General features: G+C 40.8%; 1 protein-coding gene across 1 annotated transcript in view; it reads left to right on the forward strand.

Annotated features, from left to right (window-relative positions):
- The window catches only part of ADGRV1 (adhesion G protein-coupled receptor V1), a 290,872-nt gene that overhangs the window by 84,903 nt on the left and 186,984 nt on the right, over positions 1-18,985 (forward strand). Inside the window, 16 exon segments of the mRNA XM_037372734.1 lie at positions 129-253; positions 4,014-4,180; positions 4,267-4,410; positions 4,872-4,979; positions 5,498-5,750; positions 6,422-6,544; positions 6,749-6,971; positions 7,460-7,664; positions 8,670-8,816; positions 14,338-14,593; positions 16,308-16,516; positions 17,248-17,421; positions 17,825-17,863; positions 17,865-18,022; positions 18,753-18,881; positions 18,883-18,922. Of these exon segments, the coding sequence (XP_037228631.1) occupies positions 129-253; positions 4,014-4,180; positions 4,267-4,410; positions 4,872-4,979; positions 5,498-5,750; positions 6,422-6,544; positions 6,749-6,971; positions 7,460-7,664; positions 8,670-8,816; positions 14,338-14,593; positions 16,308-16,516; positions 17,248-17,421; positions 17,825-17,863; positions 17,865-18,022; positions 18,753-18,881; positions 18,883-18,922 (2,500 nt within the window).

The raw sequence follows: 18,985 nt of genomic DNA on the forward strand, positions 1-18,985 counted from the left end.
ACCAGTTATTAATATTTTCTTTTTATTTCTGTTATATATTCTGCACTGGAATTGTACTCTGAAGAATCCTATTTGTATATTATAAAGGTTATACATTATTTCTTTATTTTCACAACTCTCACATTTAGGACAAATTTCCTTATAACTGAAGAAGCCAACACTACAGTTTATTTGAAAGTTTCACGAAGTAATGGGCTGAACGTGTCTGTGACTGTTGAGTGGGAGACGTTGTCGGATACTGCGTTTGGCATCAGTACGTTCACTTTATCAAGGGTGTCTAGTGCTTTTGTCAGAACGGAAATAGCAAGAGACTAGCCAAACACACAGCAGATGTAACTTTGGAATGTAAATTCACATATTTAGACTTGATCACGTCAATAAATATTTTTCTGAGCAAGTCAGAATTTATTAGGTAAAAGAGCTTAGCTGCTTAAGAGTCACCTTGTAGTCAGCCACTTCTCCCAGAGTTTCAATAATTGCTCTCCTTGCTCCTTATATGAACATTGTTGTCACTAGACCTTTGTTTACTAAAATCTGTTCCATATTAATTGTAACTCTGGATTTTTCTAACACAGTTTGAGAGAGACACTTTACATAAACCTGACATAGCCTTAGTCTGAAAAAAAGCCACCATACATTTTCATAGAACCATAGAATCACAACATTGTTTGGATTGGAAGGGACCTTAAACGTTACCTAGTTCCACCCCCCTGCCCCGGGCAGGGCCCCCTCCTCCCAGCTCAGGCTGCTCCCAGCCCCGTCCAGCCTGGTCTTGAGCCCTGCCAGGGATGGGGCACCCACAGCTGCTCTGGGCAGCTTGGGCCAGCGCCTCGCCACCCTCAGAGTAATTTCTTCCTGATATCTCATCTAAATCTACCCTCCTTCAGTTTAAAACCATTCCACTTGTCCTATCACTACACCCTTGTCTCCAGCTTTCTTGTAAGTCCTTTAGGTGCTGGCAGGTGCTGTAAGGTTGCCCCGGAGCCTTCTCTTCTCCAGGCTGAACCACCCCAGCTCTCTCAGCCTGTCTTTGCAGGAGAGGTGCTCCAGCCTGATAATCTTCATGGCCTCCTCTGGACTTGCCTCAACAGGTCCATGCCCTTCCTGTGTTGGAGGCCCCAGAGCTGAATGCGGCACTGCAGGGTGGGTCTTACCAGAGTGGAACAGAGGGGGAGAATCACCTCCCTTTATCTGCTGGCCATGCTGCTTTTGATGCAGCTCAGGATTTGGTTGGCTTTCTGGGCTGCAAGTGCACATTGCCAGGTCATGCTGAGCTTTTTTTTCACCAGCACCCCAAAGTCCTTCTCCTCAGGGCTGCTCTCAATCCATTCTCTGCCCAGCCTGTATTGATACAGGGGGTTGCCCTGACCCATGTGCAGGATCTTGCATTTGGCCTTGTTGAGCTTCTTGAGGTTCGCACGTGCTCACCTCTCAAGCCTGCCCAGGTCCCTCTGGACAGCATCCCTTCCCTTCAGCCTGTCAGCCGCACCACACGGCTTGGTGTCATCAGCAAACTTGCTGCGGGTGTGCTTGATCCCACTGCCCGTGTTGCTGACAAAGATGTTGAACAGCACAAGACTACTGAGGAACACCACTCATCACTGGTTTCCAGTTGGACATCGAGCCATTGACCACAACTCTCTGAGTGTGACCACCCAGCCAATTCCTTATCCACTGAGTGGTCCACCTGTCAAATCCATGTCTCTCCAGTTTAGAGACAAGGATGTCATGTGGGATAGTGTTAAATGCTTTGCACAAGTCCAGGTACATGATGGTCAGTCACTCTTCCCTAACCCATCAAAGCTGTAAACCTGTCATTGAAGGCCACCAGATCTGACAGCGCAATTTGCCCTTAGTGAAGCCATGTTGGCTGTCACCAGTCACCTCCTTATTTTCCATGTGCCTTTGCATAATTTCCGGGAGGATCTGCTCCATCATCTTGCCAGGCACTGAGGTGAGACTGACCAGCCTGTAGTTCCCCACATCTTCCTTATCTGCCTTTTTAAAAATGGGAGTTATGTTTCCCCTTTTCCAGTCGGTGGGAACTTCAATGAACTGCTGCAGCTTCTCAAGTATGATGGATAGTGGCTTAGCCACTTCATCCACCACTTTTCCCAGGACCTGCAGATGCATCTTATCAGGTCCCATGGGCTTGTGCACCTTGAGGTTCCTTGTACACTCTTGAAGCTGATCTTCCCCTATAGTGGGCAGTTCTTCATTCTCCCAGTCCCTGCCTTTGCCTTCTGCAATTTGGGTGGTGTGGCTGGAGCACTTGTCAGTGAACTGAGGCAAAAAAAGTCATTAAGTACCTCAGCCTTCGCCATGTCCCAGGTAAATCAGTCTTCTATTTCCTTCTGGAGAGGACCCCTGTTTTCTCTGGTCTGTCTTTTGTTGCTGACATGCCTATAGTAGCTTTTTTTGTTGCTCTTGATGTCCCTGGCCAGATTTAATTTGATCGAGGCTTTAGCTTTCCTAACCTGTTCCGTGGCTGATCAGACAGTTTTTCTGTATTCCTCCCAGGCTACCTGTCCTTGCTTCCACCTTCTGTAGGCATCCTTCTGTTTTATTTTGTCCAGGATCAACTTGTTCATCCATGGAGGGCTCCTGGCTTTTTTGCCCAACTTCACTTTTGTTGGGGTGCATCACCGCGGAGCTTGGAGGAGGTGATCCTTGGATATTAACCAGCTTTCTTGAGTGCCTTTTCTGTCCAGGGCTTTATCCCATGGCAGTCTACCAAGCAGACCCCTGAAGAGGCCACTGCCTGCTCTCCTGAAGGCCAGGGCAGCGAGCTTGCTGTGCACCCTCCTCACTGCCCTAAGGGTCTCAAACTCTACCGTTTCATGGTCACTGCAGCCCAGGCTGCCCTTGAGATTCACATTCCTCACCAGCCCCTCTGTGTTGGTGAGACCAAGGTCCAGCATGGCACCTCTCCTCGTTGACTCCTCTATCACGTGGAGAAGGAAGTTATCATCAATGTATTCCAAGGACCTCCTGGATTATCTATGCTCTGCTCTGTTGTCCTTCTAACAAATATTGATGAGGCTGAAGTCCCCTATGAGGACCAGGGCTTGTGAACACGAAGCAGCTCCTATCTATCTGTGGATGGCCTCATCTGCTCTGTCTTCCTGGTCAGATGGCCTGTAGCAGACCCCCACTATAATGTCACCTGTCTCTTCCCCTGCTCTCCCCTTAATCCTGACTCATAAGCTCTCAGCTGGCACCTCATCCATCCCCAGATGGAGCTCCAATTTTCTATTATATCCCAGTGCACCTACTGAGATGGCATTTGTGGGACTCCCAGGCTGTAATTTCATGAACATTTTAATCAGGTCCAAATTAGCCCTGCCATTGAAGGAAGCTATCCTTCCCTCTCTGCCCAATTGTTCCCATTTACATACTAGGCTTTTTTTTTTTTGTTTCACTGATATGTGTATAGCTGCTCGCTAATCCAGACTGAAACTAACAAGGCAAAAAAGGAAATGCCTGATTTTGAACATGGATAAATACTTTGCCTGGCTCAGCAGCTCTTCTGACCTAGGTGTGGGACTGGGAGATCAGCTCTTAGAGTTTAATTCTGACAACACAGTGGTTTTTTTCTGTATGCCATTCAAACAGCTTAGGCAGTTTAATAATCTTCGTGCCATGAATGCTTGTTGTGATGAGGGGGTGGAGGACAAACACATACATTTTCTAGTTTCTTTGTCACTTTTTTCACTACCTGCTATCTAGCTAATTTTCTCGCTAGCTCAATTCCTAACTGAATCATTCTGAATCAGACTCAAATTGCCTATGCATCTTTCATACACAATTGCAATATATGAATACTTTTATTGCCTAGCTCTTGTTACATCATCAGAACTATAACATATCCATACATTCACATACACTTATACCAACTATTTAGAGCCAACTCTAACATTTGTAATACTAGGTTTGCTTTTGGCAGCAAATGATGAAAAAGGCATTGAAAAAGACCTCAAGAATTAACAGTATTTTCTTCTACTATATCACAGGGGGTAGTATCAGTGTCCTGTCTGTCTTGCAAAGCTTCATAGAAGAGTCAGCACCTAGCTGGTGTTTCTTCACATCAGGAGAAATCCTGTATGGTGTTCTGTTGCGTACGCCTCCAGCTACATTTTCTACTGTCTACCAGTGGAAAGGAGTTTTTGTTCCTGTAGAGGTAAATATTTGCTTGTAAACACCAAGCATGCTACTTAATAAGGAATTTAGGTCTTCATGCTGCTTTTTTTTTTTTCCCTCTCTCAGAATTTCAGTATGTGGAATCCTAAAAGCTGTGTGTCTTTCCAAATTCATGCCTCTCCTTACCTTGTGATTACTCACGGAGGAGGCAGTCAGGGAGCTTCCAACAACAGTGTGTATGCATTCATGCCTGGACGCAGGCTGTTGAAGGTAAATCTGGTTTACTTACAAAATCATAAAATAATGGGATTGGGAAGGACCTCAGGAGGCCTTCCAGTCCAGCCAGATTTTAGAAGAAACACTCTGTGCTTGGCTGGTTTGGGGCCCTGATGTTCTGCATGACTTCAGTGATGTAAGGTTTTACAGCTGGCTGGCTGCTGTTGTTTTATATTTATGTTTTGGGTATGAGGGAAAGTGACCTGGGAAATGAGGAAAGAAATTGTGGAGCAATGAAGTCATAGAACATTTTCTGGGAAATGTATGGTAAGTTGTATTAATTTGGTAAATATGGATATATTTTTGAATATGTAAAATTACATATATGTAACTATATATATATATAATATATTTTTATATGTGATGTTGCAATTTTTAAAAATATGTTTATATATGTATAGATCTGACACTTGAAGTGACTTCCAAACACCATTGTTGTCATATTCATCTCATAGATACAGACGATCTCTATTCTGGATACCAGCCACGTGAAACATTTTGCTGTGGATGAAGAAGACTATTTGATTTTTGTGAGTCATGCAGCAAGTTCCAGTTCCATCCAGGTTAGAATACACTTGTCCCTGGCTTTGATGTGGGTAGTTTGGTTAGTTCTGGGTTTGAAATATGAAGGGATAATAAAAAAAACCAACCCTGTGAGTATATATTTCTGGAAAGTTACTTATATTTCTTTATGGATTTAAAAGACTTGAAGTTCTAGGCTTCTTTAAGGGTAGCAATACTGTCTACATTAACATGTAATTTACCTTTGGTTTAATTTTGTCATTAGTGTTTCTGGTTTGAGTTTCTGTATTTCTGTTTTGAAATCTAGCATGTTAAACACCTATAAGAACAGAAATAGCTTCTGGACATAAACCTATTCATCTGAAAATGAGTACAGGCACAGGTGCTTGCAGTAAGGTGGTTACTTACCAGTGTGCTTCTATGTTAATGCAGGGTCCACCACAGAAATGAGGAATTCAGTTCACTATAATTCTTCCTGGTTTTTCATTGTGACACTTAATTTCTCTTCTATTTGTGCTAATTATGAATATGTAATAATAAATATTTCATATTTTCACAGGTTTTCCAGTGGTCTAAAGATGTATTTGTGCTGCATCATCAGCTTCCACTTTACAGGGCTCTGAACATAGCCTTGTTTCCTAGAGGAGGCATTATGCACCTATTAGTTTCTTTGTCAGATACCAACCAGAACATGCTGTTGTACCAGTGGTTGAATAATGAGTTTAGGAATCTTCATCAATTGCCAGCAAAAGAAATAGAACATATGGAGGCCTGGATTTCTGGATCTGATATCTATTTAATTACAGCAAAAGGTATTTAGCAGAAGACAAACACTGAGTTTGCGAAGTATGTGCTGGCTTGTTTGATAGCAAGGGCATTTGGGGTGAAGGAGTTTAGACAGGGATTAAAGCATTACTGGAAGTGACAATTCACCGTTAAGCATTTTATCAAATTGGTCTCTGTTTTGTCACTCAGAAAATAAAAGCATTGTCTTTGTTCTCAAATACTTATGAAACTAATGAAATATTTTCCCAAGAACAGTAGGAAGTAACTATTCATGCAGCTGCTGATTGTACCCTTTCTAAGCTTTTCTGAGCTTTGTGATTTGCAAAGATCATTGTCAGCAAAGTACCTGTGTTTTTTATTACAACATTTTACACATTGTTTTATGACTGCATCCCTATGCCTATGGAAATGTTTATGTTGCAGTCTGTAGGTTTCTTTGCAATTGGCTGTTGTTTGCTGGCAATCTTAGTGTTCTTACATGTGCATGTGTGCAAAGTCCTTCAGTAATATCAGTAAATGAATCATCCCTTGGAGATTAGTCATACTATGCAGTTATTATGCACCAAGAAAAAAGGAAAACATGGCCATTGGTCTCACTTGGTAATTAAAGCTGCCAAATTGCATTTTGAATGGCCACTGGTATGCAATTTAACAGGCAACAAAATAATGTAAGTTTTGTCATTTTACTTCTTTGTAGAATCTGGAAATTCTTCTGAAATTTTCATCTGGGAGACAGGGCAGTCTACCTTTAGACACTTTCAGTCTCTTCCAGTCTACGCTGTAAGAAACACCCATGTTTTCATGCCTCCTTCAGGTTTAGGTAAGACTTAAATGGCAATATTTGTTCAAATCCTAGTTTATAATGCTGAATTGAAGAAATATCTGTGCTTATTTTTTCATATTATTTTTCAGACTTTAAAAGTTACTATAATCATTGTGCCACTAAAGGTGTTTCTGGCATTACAAGGAGAATTTTGAAATATATCCCTGAATATTTCTTTTTTCTTCTCCTTGCGTGATGTAGTTCACATCCTCCTATCTGGTAAGGACTCCACAGCACTGTATTCTTGGAACTCGGAAGGGAACCAGTTCTCTCTAATGCTGGAAGCCCCGTATGCAGATCATATCACTTCAGCTACCGCAAGGTCTCTGAACTCTAGCAAGAGCTTGATTGCTCTGTCAGTAGAGTCCAAGTCCCAGATTTATGAGCTGACCACTATCTCCAACCAGTCAGATTTTATACCCAGGTAGGTGTTTTTGTTTATATAGTTTTCTTCTAGCACTTGCATTTCTTTTTCTGTGATGCTGTTTTTGTTACAGTGGAGAGGGTTCTATACTTTTGTGTGTGATGTGCTTGTTAACACTAAAGGGAATTTTTCACAGGTAGGTTTAAGATGACCTGAAGTCAAACAGCCTCACAACTGGCTTGAAAACATGGCAAGAAAGGACTTGCAGTTATGACTTGGTTTTTTTGAAAGCTTTTATTTATGGTAAATTAAATTCCTTTCATAATTTCAGTTACTCTATGATCTATTATAATTTAAAAAAGAAAAAAACCAAAACACCAAACCCCCAACCCAAACCATATAACCTTTAAATGTCAATTACTTCCTTAGGAATATAAACAATAATTCCAGCTCCGAAAATGCTTGTTAAATTTACAACAGTACTTTCAAAGTTCATTAATCAGCTATCCTCAGTTTATAATTATGAGTTGTGTGTGTTTTTATGCTAGTTCAGGTGAATTGATATTTGAGCCTGGGGACATGGAAGCTGTGATAGCAGTGAATATCCTGGATGACATCATCCCAGAGGAGGAAGAATGCTTCAAAGTGTGGTTGAAAAACCCTAAGGGAGGTGCAGAGATTGGTGTTCATGGTTTTGTCAACATAATTATTCCTCCCAATGACAATGCCTATGGAGTCATTGCATTTGCTCAGGTAAAACTTCTAAGGTAAATTATTAAAATATGTATATATAATTTCTGAATAATGTAACACAATCATACTAAAACTGAACTGGAGCATTTGACAGGGTTGTTTTTCTAAAATCTTGTAGCAACCTGAGTTAGAAGCTTTTTAACATCCCTTTAGCGTTGCTGTGTGATTACATAGAGCACACGGTGATAGAAAATCTGTTCCACAGTCTGTCGCTATTTTTTTATAATCCCCTTACATTTAGATTAACTCTTTAGTTTATCAGCTTGATTTTGCAACAACCTAAAAATTCAGTTTTCAGATGGCATGTGTGGTATCGTCATAGAGTTGCTACTGTTTGGTTAATCAAGGTTATTAAGTAAACAAATCTGAAGATATTTTTTCCCCTGAAAGATACTAATTGGGTTATGTCACAAGATGAGCCAGTCTGCTAGAACAAAATAATTTCTTTGAAAAAGATGTCAGACTGAAGGTATTAGTTGGAGTGGTTACTTCCTAAATTATCAAACAGTGTAGAAGTTATCTAGACAGGTACATATATAGTAAATGCGTGCTGAAGATATAAAACATGGAAGAGTCAATACTGAAATGAAACATTGCATCTGTACTTGTGTGAGGAGAGTGAATAACAGTAAATAACAGCGGTAAAGACATAGCTTTCTTGAAGGTCCACTTTTTTATTCTCTGCTTCAAACGATTTGGACATAAAATACTGTACATAAAAAACCCCAACAACCTAATAAAAAGTCCAAACAAAAACATTGGGTGTTTTGACTTAGGATAAAGAGGCCTAACATTTTAAATTCTTACATCCGTGAAACTTGGGGGTATTGAATACCTCTGAAAATTAGGACATATAAATTTAATCAATGAACATGTATTTAGCTACTTAATAGTACATTAACTGATTGTTGCCAATGTCACTGGCCCCCATTGAATGCCCAGATGCTTAAAGAAAATTTTCTTTATAAGAAAATAATGTTGTGGTTCTGCTACTTTGTTTTCCAGAGTTCATTATTTAAACAAGTTGAAGAAATGGAACAGGACAGCTTAATCACCTTGAACATTGAACGTTTAATAGGAACATATGGACGAGTTACAGTAGAGTGGATCGCAAATGGGAGCATAAGTGATGTATTTCCAGCTTCAGGAATGGTATGTAATAACATCACTGATATTAGGGAAGCACTGACTGTGTTGCCTCAGACAGTAGGTGTAGATGTACAGAGGGAGAAGGATAGTACATGTTAGATTACCCTACTCTTCTGTTAATTCCTGCTTCCTGGTCCTTTCCTGTGATTCTGACAGTTCACACTTCTGGCTGGCATGTAATACTGCACCATCACTCTTTCTCTTCTAGAACCAGATATTGCAGTGTTGTCCAGGCACTAGAAATTAGTATCTGCAGTATTATGTTCCCCTCTTCCTTTCTTCCTGCTGTGAGATCCGGATCCTGTGTCAAATCATTTGCATAGGTGAGAATCTGGGAGGGTTTGTGCTTCACCCTGACCCTGTCAATACAGCTGAGACCTTCAGTGGTCCAGGAGAATATGGGAAGTCCCAGTTTTCTCTGTTTCTGAGACTATTTAGATTTCCAGCCATGTTAAAATCCAGTGTTTCCTGCTAGCCAAAGCTCTTGGTATGCCTTAGGACGGACAGACACCAGGTTCCTTACATCAAGAAAAGCTGGCCATCTGCAGAAGACACAAAGCCTTACGGGCTTTGAGGCAGTAGGGCTGTAGCATAAGCCACATCTGAGGGAAGAAAGGCCCAAAAGACTCTAGAAATAAACTTTGCACCTGGAAATAATGGGTTTGATGCAATATAAAAAAAAAAACAGAGAAAAATCAACAGAAGGGAAATCAAGAATTCCAAAACAATCATACTGAAATTATTAAAGTACTCCCTGAGTATTCCAAATGGATGCTACATGATTTCCCGGCAAATGTTTGCAGGTAGGAAATGAAGAAAGTTAGAGTTACAATGTTGTTCACTGGAAATTTCTGTTTGTCCTTCAGCAAAGGTGTAGCCTAAGCGTTTATAGACGTGACACGTCTTCTGTGTTGAGAGAGACCTGATCAAGTGGCCAGCCCTTTGAATTTAAAAATAAGAATACAGATAGACAAAGCATTTCTTGATCATTTTATCTGAAAAAAAAAGAAAAAAATCAACAAAACTGTTGACATTTCTTCAATTACCAGTGATTTTGATACATATTATATGCTCATCATTCTTTTGACATATTTAAATATGGTGGGTTGACCTTAGCTGGCTGCCAAACCCCCACCCAGTTGCTCTCTTACTCCACCTTCTCAGCAGGACAGGGGAGAAAATAAGGTGGAAAACTTCGAGATAAAGATAGTTTAATAAGAAAAGCAAAAGCCACGCATGGAAGCAAAGTGAAGAGTGGAATTTATTCCCATCAGCAGACAGATGTCCAGCCACTTCTTAGGAAGCAGATCCCCATCACATGTAGCAGTTGTTTTGGAAAATAAATGCCATAACCACAAATTAGTGTGCCCTATGTGTGTCCTCCCTGCCTCCTTACTCTCAGCTTTTATATACTGAGCATGATATTATGTGGTATGGAATATCCATTTGGTGAATTTGAATCAACTATCCCAGCTGTGTCCCCTCCCAACCTCTTGCCCAACCCCAACCTATGACGCTGTGAGAGCACTGCTCAGCAATAATCACAGTATTGCTGGGTTTTGAACACTGCTTCAGCCACAAATGCAGCACTCAGCACTATACAGGCTGCTGTGGGGAAAGTTAATTCCAGCCCAGCTAGACCCAATATATTGCATAAGAAAGGATGCTGAGTTGTCAGCAGGTTACTGATTTGCCTTTCTTTAATCTTCGAGAGGGTCTTAAAACCTCAGTGAAGACAGGTAGTTTTGAATAATTTGAAAGATATCTAACAAAAAGCAGTAAGCTGAATATGAGCCAGCTATGTGAGCATACTGGTCTGAGACAAAGCACTGCCAATATGTCAAGGGGGTTGATCCCTCCCCTGTACTAGTAAGACACATCTGGAGTGATGGGTCTAGTTCTGTGCTCCTCAGTAAGAGAGACATGGGTATATTGGAGTGAGTCCAGCGGTGCCATGAAGGTGGTGAAGGGACTGGAGCATTTGATACACGGGAGGAGTCTCAGGGAGGATCTTACAGCTGCGTATAAACACATGGGTTCAAGAGTAAAGAAGATGGAGCAAGATAGTTCTTGTCCATGTCCTGTGTCTGCAATGTGCATAATACAGGAAATTAAATTTGAACATGAGGAAAAAAACTTCTATTGTAAGGGTAGTGAAACACTGGATCAGGTTACCTAGGGAGATCGTGAAGTCTCTGTCCTTGGAGACATGGCCCTGAGCAGCCTGCTGTGGTTGACCCTGTTCTTAGCAGGGGCAGTTGGGCTAGGTGATCTCCAGAGGTCCCTTCCAACTTCAACCATTGTGTGATTCTGTGATAATGAAGACATATGATCACTTCGAAACAGCTGAGCTGTTCTGCCTGAAGTGGGAATGTGGTCTCAGGTGGAATGCCTGTTTATAAAGCAGATATCTGTAGGTAGCTTGATTTTACCAAACTCATTTTGATAGAATCATAGAGTAATTTTCAACTGGGAGTTTGGTCTCTCTGATTAGTATGCTTCTGACTGAGAATTTATTTCTTGCTTTGTGAGCTGTGTTTCAAATTATCTTACCACATTGCATTTTTCTCAGAGTGTTTCTTTATGTCACCTCTCTCTTTGGGTCTTACATAGTTTTCCATACAATTTTTAATATATATATATATATACATCTTGGGGAGCAAACAGAAGGAACTGGAGCTCTGTGCCAGGTCAGAAATTTATGATATTATAGGAATAACTGAAATAGGGTGGGACCACTCACATGGCTGGAGGATCATGGTGGGTGGCTATAGACTGTTTTGTAAAGACAAGCAGGGAGGAAGAGGAGGAGTCATGAACTTTGACTGTATAGAAGTCAGCTATGGTGATTGTGAAAGCCCTATCAAATATCTCTGGGTCAAGATCAGAGGGTTCATCTCCAAGGGGGATGTTAGAGTAGCCATCTGCGACCAACCTCCAAACCAAGACAATAAGGTCGACGAAGCAATATTTGGATCACTTAGGCAAACTTCAGGTCAACGGAACCTGGTTCTTGTGGGTGACTTCAACTACCCAGACATTTGTTGGAAGAACAATGCAGCAGCTCACACATAATCCATCAGGTTCCTGGAATGTGTAGAGAACTACGTCCTCTTGTAAATGTTAGATGTGCCAACCAGGAATGAGGAATCACTGCTGGACTTGATACTCACAAACCAAGAAAACCTGCTTTGTATTACATATCTTGGTTAGTGATAGCCTTGGTTGCAGTGATCACAGTATTGTGGAGTTTGGGATCCTGCTGAGCACACTGAAGGTTAGCAGTAAGGCAAAGTTTTTAGATTTTAGAAGAGCAGACTTCAGCTTGCTCATTGCTCAGTTGGTAGGGACTCTATGGGAAGTTTCCATGGAGGATAAAGGGGCTAGTGAGTGGTGGAGATTTTTCAAGAATGCTCTACTGGAAGTACAAAAACGATTCATCCACTTTAAAGGTAAGGGAAGTAGGCAGAGCAAGAGACCCCCTTGGCTTAACTACGAGCTTCTGAGTCCACTCAAAACCAAAAGAGAAGCATACCAGAGACAGAGAAGAAGGTGAATACCCATTGAGAACTACAAGATGCAGTTGGAAGAGCAAAAGCTCAGCTCAAATTTAAATTGGCCAAAGATGTCAAAAACTACAAGAAAGGGTTCTTCAGGTACATAAACAACAGGCAGAAACAGAAGGAAAATATAGGTCCACTGTTAAACAGGAGAGGTGAATTAGTCACCAACAACACTGAAAAGGCAAAGGCTCTCAATGCTTTCTTCATCTATGCCTTTACCAACACCGTTAGCCCCCAGGCCTTGGGAACAAAAATCCAGGTTGATGTAAACATGGACCCACCAACAGTGAAGGAAGAGTCGGTATGTGAACTGTTGTGGGAGCTTGACCCCTACAAATCGATGGGCCCTAACATTATCCACACAAGGGTGTTAGAAGAGCTGTCTGGTGTCATTGTTGAGGCTGCTTTCCATAATCTTTGAGAAGTCATGGAGACGAGGGGATGTCCCAGAAGGCTGGAAGAAGGCTAATGTCACCCCATCTACAAGAAAGGCTTAAAGGAGGATCCGCTAAATTATAGGCCTATCAGTCTTACTTCAGTCCCTGGGAAAGTTGTGGAATGAATCCTCCTGGGTAATATCACAAGTCAAATTAAGCATGTGATTGGGAAAAGCCAGCAAGGATTCACCAAGGGCAAATTGTGCTTGACAAACCTTGTTGCCCTCTGTGATAACATAACCTGGTCAGTTCATGTGGGGCGAGTGGTGGACATTTGTCTACCCGGATTTCTCCAGGGCTTGCGATATGGTTTCCCACAGCTTCCTCCTAGAGAAACTGATGTGTTATGGTCTAGACAAGTGGTCTGTGTGGTGGGTGGAGACTGGCGGTAAATAGCTCCTTTCCAATCTGGCAACCTGTCACAAGAGGGGTCCCCCAGGGTTTGATATTTGGCCCAACACTGTTTAATATCTTCATAAGTGACGTGGAGGATGGAATGAAGTGTACACTGATAAAGTCTGCTGATGTTACCAAACTGAGTGGGATAGTGGACACTTCAGAAGGGAGAGCCACCCTGCAGGAAGACCTGGATGGGCTGGAAGAATGGGCTAACAAGAACCTTGTGAAGTTCAGCAAGAACAAGTGTAAGGTTTTGCACCTGGGAAAATGTAATCCAGGACCACAGCACAGGCTAGGATCTACCCGGCTGGGGAGCAGCTCTGTGGAAAGAGACCTGGGGGCCCTGGTGGACAAGCTATGAGTGAACAGTGTGCTGCTGTGGCAAAGCAAGCCAACAGGGTGCTGGGCTGCACCAGCAAGGGCATCACCAGCAGAGATGAAGGAGTCATTATCCTGCTCTACTCAGCACTTGTCAGGCCAACCTGGAATACTGAGTTCAGTTTTGGTCCCTGCCATGCAAAAAAGATGCGGGCAAGCTGGAGAGGGTCCAGGGAAGGGCCACGAAGATGATCAAGGGGCTGGGAAGCCTGCTGTGTAAGGAAAGCCTGAAAGAACTGGGTTTGTTCTGCCTTGAGAAAACAAAGCTTAGGGTAGACCTTGTCACCATGTTTCAGTATTTAAAGGATGGCTGCAAAGGAGGAGACCCCCTTCTTACAAGGAGTCACATGGAAAAGTCATGGAAAAGGATGATGGGTACAAGTTACTCTGGAGAGATTCCAATTGGACAGAGGAGAAAAAAAAAACCCACAATGAGAACGATCAACCATTTTGATATCTTTCCAGGGAAGTGGTGGGTTCCCCAGCATTGGGCACTTTTAAGATTCACCTGAACAGGGTGTTAGGCCATCTTGTCTAGACTGTGCTTTTACCAAGAAAAGTTGGATGATCCTTGAGGTTGCTCCCAGCCTGGTGTTTTGTGATTCTGTGATTGGTATATATATAAATTTATATGTGTGTGTGTGTGTGTATTTTTTTAATTGATAGAGTTTTGCAGAATGAAACAGTTGGTATAACAGCACTTAATAGAAGTTTCACTTTTTTTTCCCCCTTCCTCTAAAACTTTAGATTACGTTTTCAGAAGGTCAGGCCCTGTCCACAATCACGCTAACAATTCTTGCGGACAGTGTTGCAGAGCTTTCAGAGACTGTGGAAATCACACTCACCCATGTAACCACTGTGGGTGTTCAGGATACCACAAAAGGAGCTGTCATTGATCCCAAAAGGGCGAAAGCTGTACTGACCATTTTACCCAGTGATTCTCCACACGGTGTGATTGGGTGGCATATGGAGTCTCTCTTTGTTAAAGTCACAGAGCCAGAAGGTAAGCCTGTTTCTTGATTCTCAGGAAAAAACATGTTTTTTCAAAGTCAATGTTGATGAAGCTGTAGCACTGGTTTTATATATATATATATATAATATTATTTTTTATTTTTATATATATATCTATCTCACAGCATTTTTCTATAAAAAGATTTGTAGCAGAAATATCCTTTCAAATATGTAACTCTGGTATTTCATTACATACATTTTATGCTGTATTTCACATTACATATATCAACATTATCCAGTCATTTTTGTTTAAGGGGCAAGTTAAAATCTTGGCAGCTCGTGTTGCAAATCACGAATACAGAAAAGACTTTTGTTTAGGTAAAAAGCTGAACTTGCCAATTTAATGGGATTAATATAATGTTTAAAATAATTTACATAGAATGACTTTCCTTATGGATTGGGTCAAAAAGGGAAGCCTTTTGTTCTGTGGGATAGAGGAAGTAAGGAAGCAGAGCGAGAGTCAGTTCCATGTCAAGAAAACTGAATTGGGATTTTTCTGCTTGCCAGCTGTGTGTTTGATTAGGGTTATGTCAGTTTTCCTCCCAGGCACTGAGTGAAGTTGTAAAGGGTCTGCCAGGCAGTTGGCCAGAGGAGGACTGCTGCAATGCTCCAGCTCCTGCCCTCCCTGCTGGCCCAGGGAGCTAGGCAGCTGATCGCTCTGGCATCCTGGTAGTTTTCCAGGGCTTTCCATGGGCTATTTGTACTTCAAAAGTGCAATTTAAATTTTCTAGCTATTTAATATTCTGTCCAAAACAAATAAAATTTATGGAAAATATATTTTCCATCAGAATATATTATTGCAGCTAAAACCTCTTCACCAGTTCTATTTTAAAGTGAATTAGGTGTTGCCCCTTTTTTAGCTCTTGGAAGTATTGTGAAGGTGTTCTGTGGTTCCTTACATACACACACATGCACATTATAAACGTTTGTACTTTGAAGTGAGCTTCGAGGCTTGTTCTTAGGTTCATTTGTTGCACAGATTCTTTCTGGTCTTTAAATATTGTATTTTTAATGAATTATATACAGGTGCTAACTGTGAAGTAGTATCTAGTTAATACAAGTAACAGAAAGTAGTTTGAAGTACAAAGCTGGCTGCTCTTTATTGTTTTTTATTTCTCCAGTCATAAACCCAGCACTTTTAGCCAAGTGCTGGGTTTGGTGGTTTATTGGAAAAAAATTGCAGAACTTCTTTCCCAAAAGGGATCTGAGCCAGACAGATACAAGCGTGTCTCATTTTCTTCAACATTTGAGTTAAGGAAATGTAGCATTTGCAGCCAGAGTGATGTCTCCAATGCTGCTTTCTGTATTGGAATCAATAGTGATTTCCTAGAATTGTGAAGACCAGGCAAAATAGCGAGATGGGAGTTCTAAAGGAAAACTAAATAAAAATGTCAACATTGAAGTAACACTTTATGTAGCAAACCTTCGAAACTATAAATATCCTGTATTTTTATTCCGCTAGATCCAGTTTTACAATGCTTTCCAGACATACATGCTGTGTGTTGTGTTTGTTCACACTGCTTGTATGTGCTCGTTTGCCTGAGTCACTGAATTACCCAAGTATTGTTTGGTTGCTAAGCAGAACTGAAGTGGGCTCTAGCAAGTAGCTCCATTACAGTTAGGTGAGCAGAAAAGCAAGCAGGACAAGGGTTAAAACAATCATGACTTGATTTTTTTTTTTTCCTCTCCCCCCATTCTTGTTACAGGGCGAGTGAATTCAACGATTCTTACTTTACAAATTGTTCGAGAGCAAGGGTTTGTTGGAGAGATTGCAGTTCAGCTGAGCACCGCACCAAACTTTGACCTTCCCTTCTCCAACCAAGCAACAGAGAATGAGGATTATATACTGGAAAAGAAGACAGTCATGATGGCAGAGAACACAACAGTAACTTCTGTCGTAGTCACTATTTTGCCTGTGAGTAGTCTTAACAACAACTTCAGCTAATAGTATCTTTTAAGGAAAGGAAAAGGTTCTGTGTCTATACCAGAAGTAGAGTTTAGCATTCTGGAAATGGCTGAGGTGGCATTCTTGCCCTTACCAGATGGTTGTATATCAGTAAGAATTGCAGTCATCTCTTTCAAAAGAATTGAGTACTCACCACTGAGAATGAACCAGGCTCTTTGTTGTAGTCCCAAACTTAATGTCTAATCGGGACAAAGGAAAAAATGTGAATGTCTTAGGTGCTTGCTGGTTTTTCAGCTTGTTGCAGGTTTTTACGGAGGATTTATTTTACTTTACATGCCTCTTAACAGATCTGTTCTGTAGTTCAGGAGATGTTAATTTTTTCACCAAACATTATATTCTTTAAATATACTCAGAATAGATTACTGTTTTTCAAGTTCTGGCTTAATTTCTGAGATCTAGCCATCCTTCTTACATGTAGGAGAAACAAGTGACAGTCAGCGCTACTTTCTACCATTCTTACAGATCTGGAATCAGACTACCAACTTCAGTTTCTACAGCTCAGCAAGGGTAGTGGTAGTCTTCTTCGCCTTTCATATAAAGTGAAGCAAGGAACTGATTATGTGGTGTCAAGTGCTGAGAATTTCTGGACAGTAGGCAACCTAGAAGTAGTCAGCTTCCTGCTTGTGTTATAACTTAGAGTGTTTTATCAAAAAAGTGAAATTTAAAAATATGTTTTGCAGGACAATGTTCCAGAATTAGAGGAAGGTTTTATAATCAATATTACTGATGTGCAACTGGTCAGTTCTCCCACTGGAGGTCAGCCAAGTGTGAAGAGGATTGGGTTAGAAATAGCTGAAATAACAATTGAAGAAAATGATGATGCCAGAGGAGTCTTTAGTTTCAATGTTACAAAGGTAAGTAAGTCTGAATGAAGAATATTTATAGTAGCATCCCAGCAGGAGTGTCTGTGTTTTCAGACCAGTTCTGATAGTGTTCTAATAGGCTTTATGTCACTAAAGTGTTCTGGATAAAAGGCCAGATACCAGACAAATAATTCCTTCTTTAGAAGTTCTTCACAATTAATATATGAAATTTGTTTGGGAGCTGGAAGTGTTAAAACTGGTGTCATGTAATATTCTGACATGGACCTCAGGAGGTCATCTAATTCAGACTTCTCTGCAGAGCAAGGTCAATGTGAAATTCAGACCAGTTTACAGGTGGTTGTCTATTTCTTCATTTATTTTTACCTGCAAGTGAGTATTTAAACAAAACAATTAAAAAGTTGTGACATTCAGTAGTTTTTATTTGAATTTACAGGATATAACTGGAGCTGTCGTCGGTTATGAGGTACCGCCAACCACAGAATATATTGAAACTTCGAGTTGTTCGACAGGCTGGGAGGTTTGGGCAGCAACTCTGTACTGGGAAGCCATTCAATCAATGCTACCTTGAAGACTTTGCACCATCATTTGGAAACCTCACATTTGCAGATGGGCAGGTACGCACTTGCTGAAAGTTGTAACTGTCTCTGAGTTACCAGCTTTAGAGTTTCTCAAATTCAAGTTTTCTTCCAGCAGATTTGCATCTTTTTATTTGAAACATTTTATTTATGGCCTTCTGTATGTGAGTGATGCTCCTGACTTCAGTTCTTTAACATGGAAAAGCAGAATGTTCATAAGCATTGACCAAATAGGGTTGTATGCCTTTGGTACCCTCCACAACGTGAAGGTGTAATTTCTAGTAATAAAGCCTGTTACACTGAAAATTTGTAACACAACCTGTCTTCTTCTGTAAAATCTCAGAATAGGCCTGTATGTCTTTTCTAGCTGTGTTCTACATACAGTTTTAAATTTCATGCTGCCCCTGATGATACTTTGTATACACAAGGCATTTTGATTTCAAGTGAACAGAAGGGGTCTTTGGCAAATATGAAGTATATACTTTGTGAGCAGAATTTTGGCTTAAGTACAGTGTTGCCTACCCACACTTCCTACTGAGTACAAAGCAGAGCAGTCTGCTGGTTTAACATGCAAGATTTATGTCGATGGACTTATAAACCACTCTTGAAGTTTTGTTATCTTATTATAATATACAAGTCTTAAAAGCACAACTGAACAATGTTTTTTTTATTGTTAGATAAAATTTACCTATTTTAAATTTCAGATTTTTTTCCAAAATTTCACAGAATATTATAAGTGAACTTTGTTGCTCTTTTTTTTCTAACAATTTCTGCAGGCTACAGGAGAATAGAAATTACAATCATAGATGACAGTGAAGTTGAATTCCTTGAGATATTCAAGGTTGCCCTGGTGAGGGTAACAGGTGGTGCAAGACTTGGGGATGACACCCTGGTAACTGTCGCTATTCCACCAATGATTCCCTGTTGGCGTATTTGGGTTTGAAGAAAGAATGTGAGTTCGATTTGTATTACACTCTTCTGCTAAAGCTGCATAGTCGGTTTGTGTCACTAACACATAG

Source organism: Falco rusticolus, chromosome Z (assembly GCF_015220075.1).
Source record: "Falco rusticolus isolate bFalRus1 chromosome Z, bFalRus1.pri, whole genome shotgun sequence".
Lineage (NCBI taxonomy): Eukaryota > Metazoa > Chordata > Aves > Falconiformes > Falconidae > Falco > Falco rusticolus.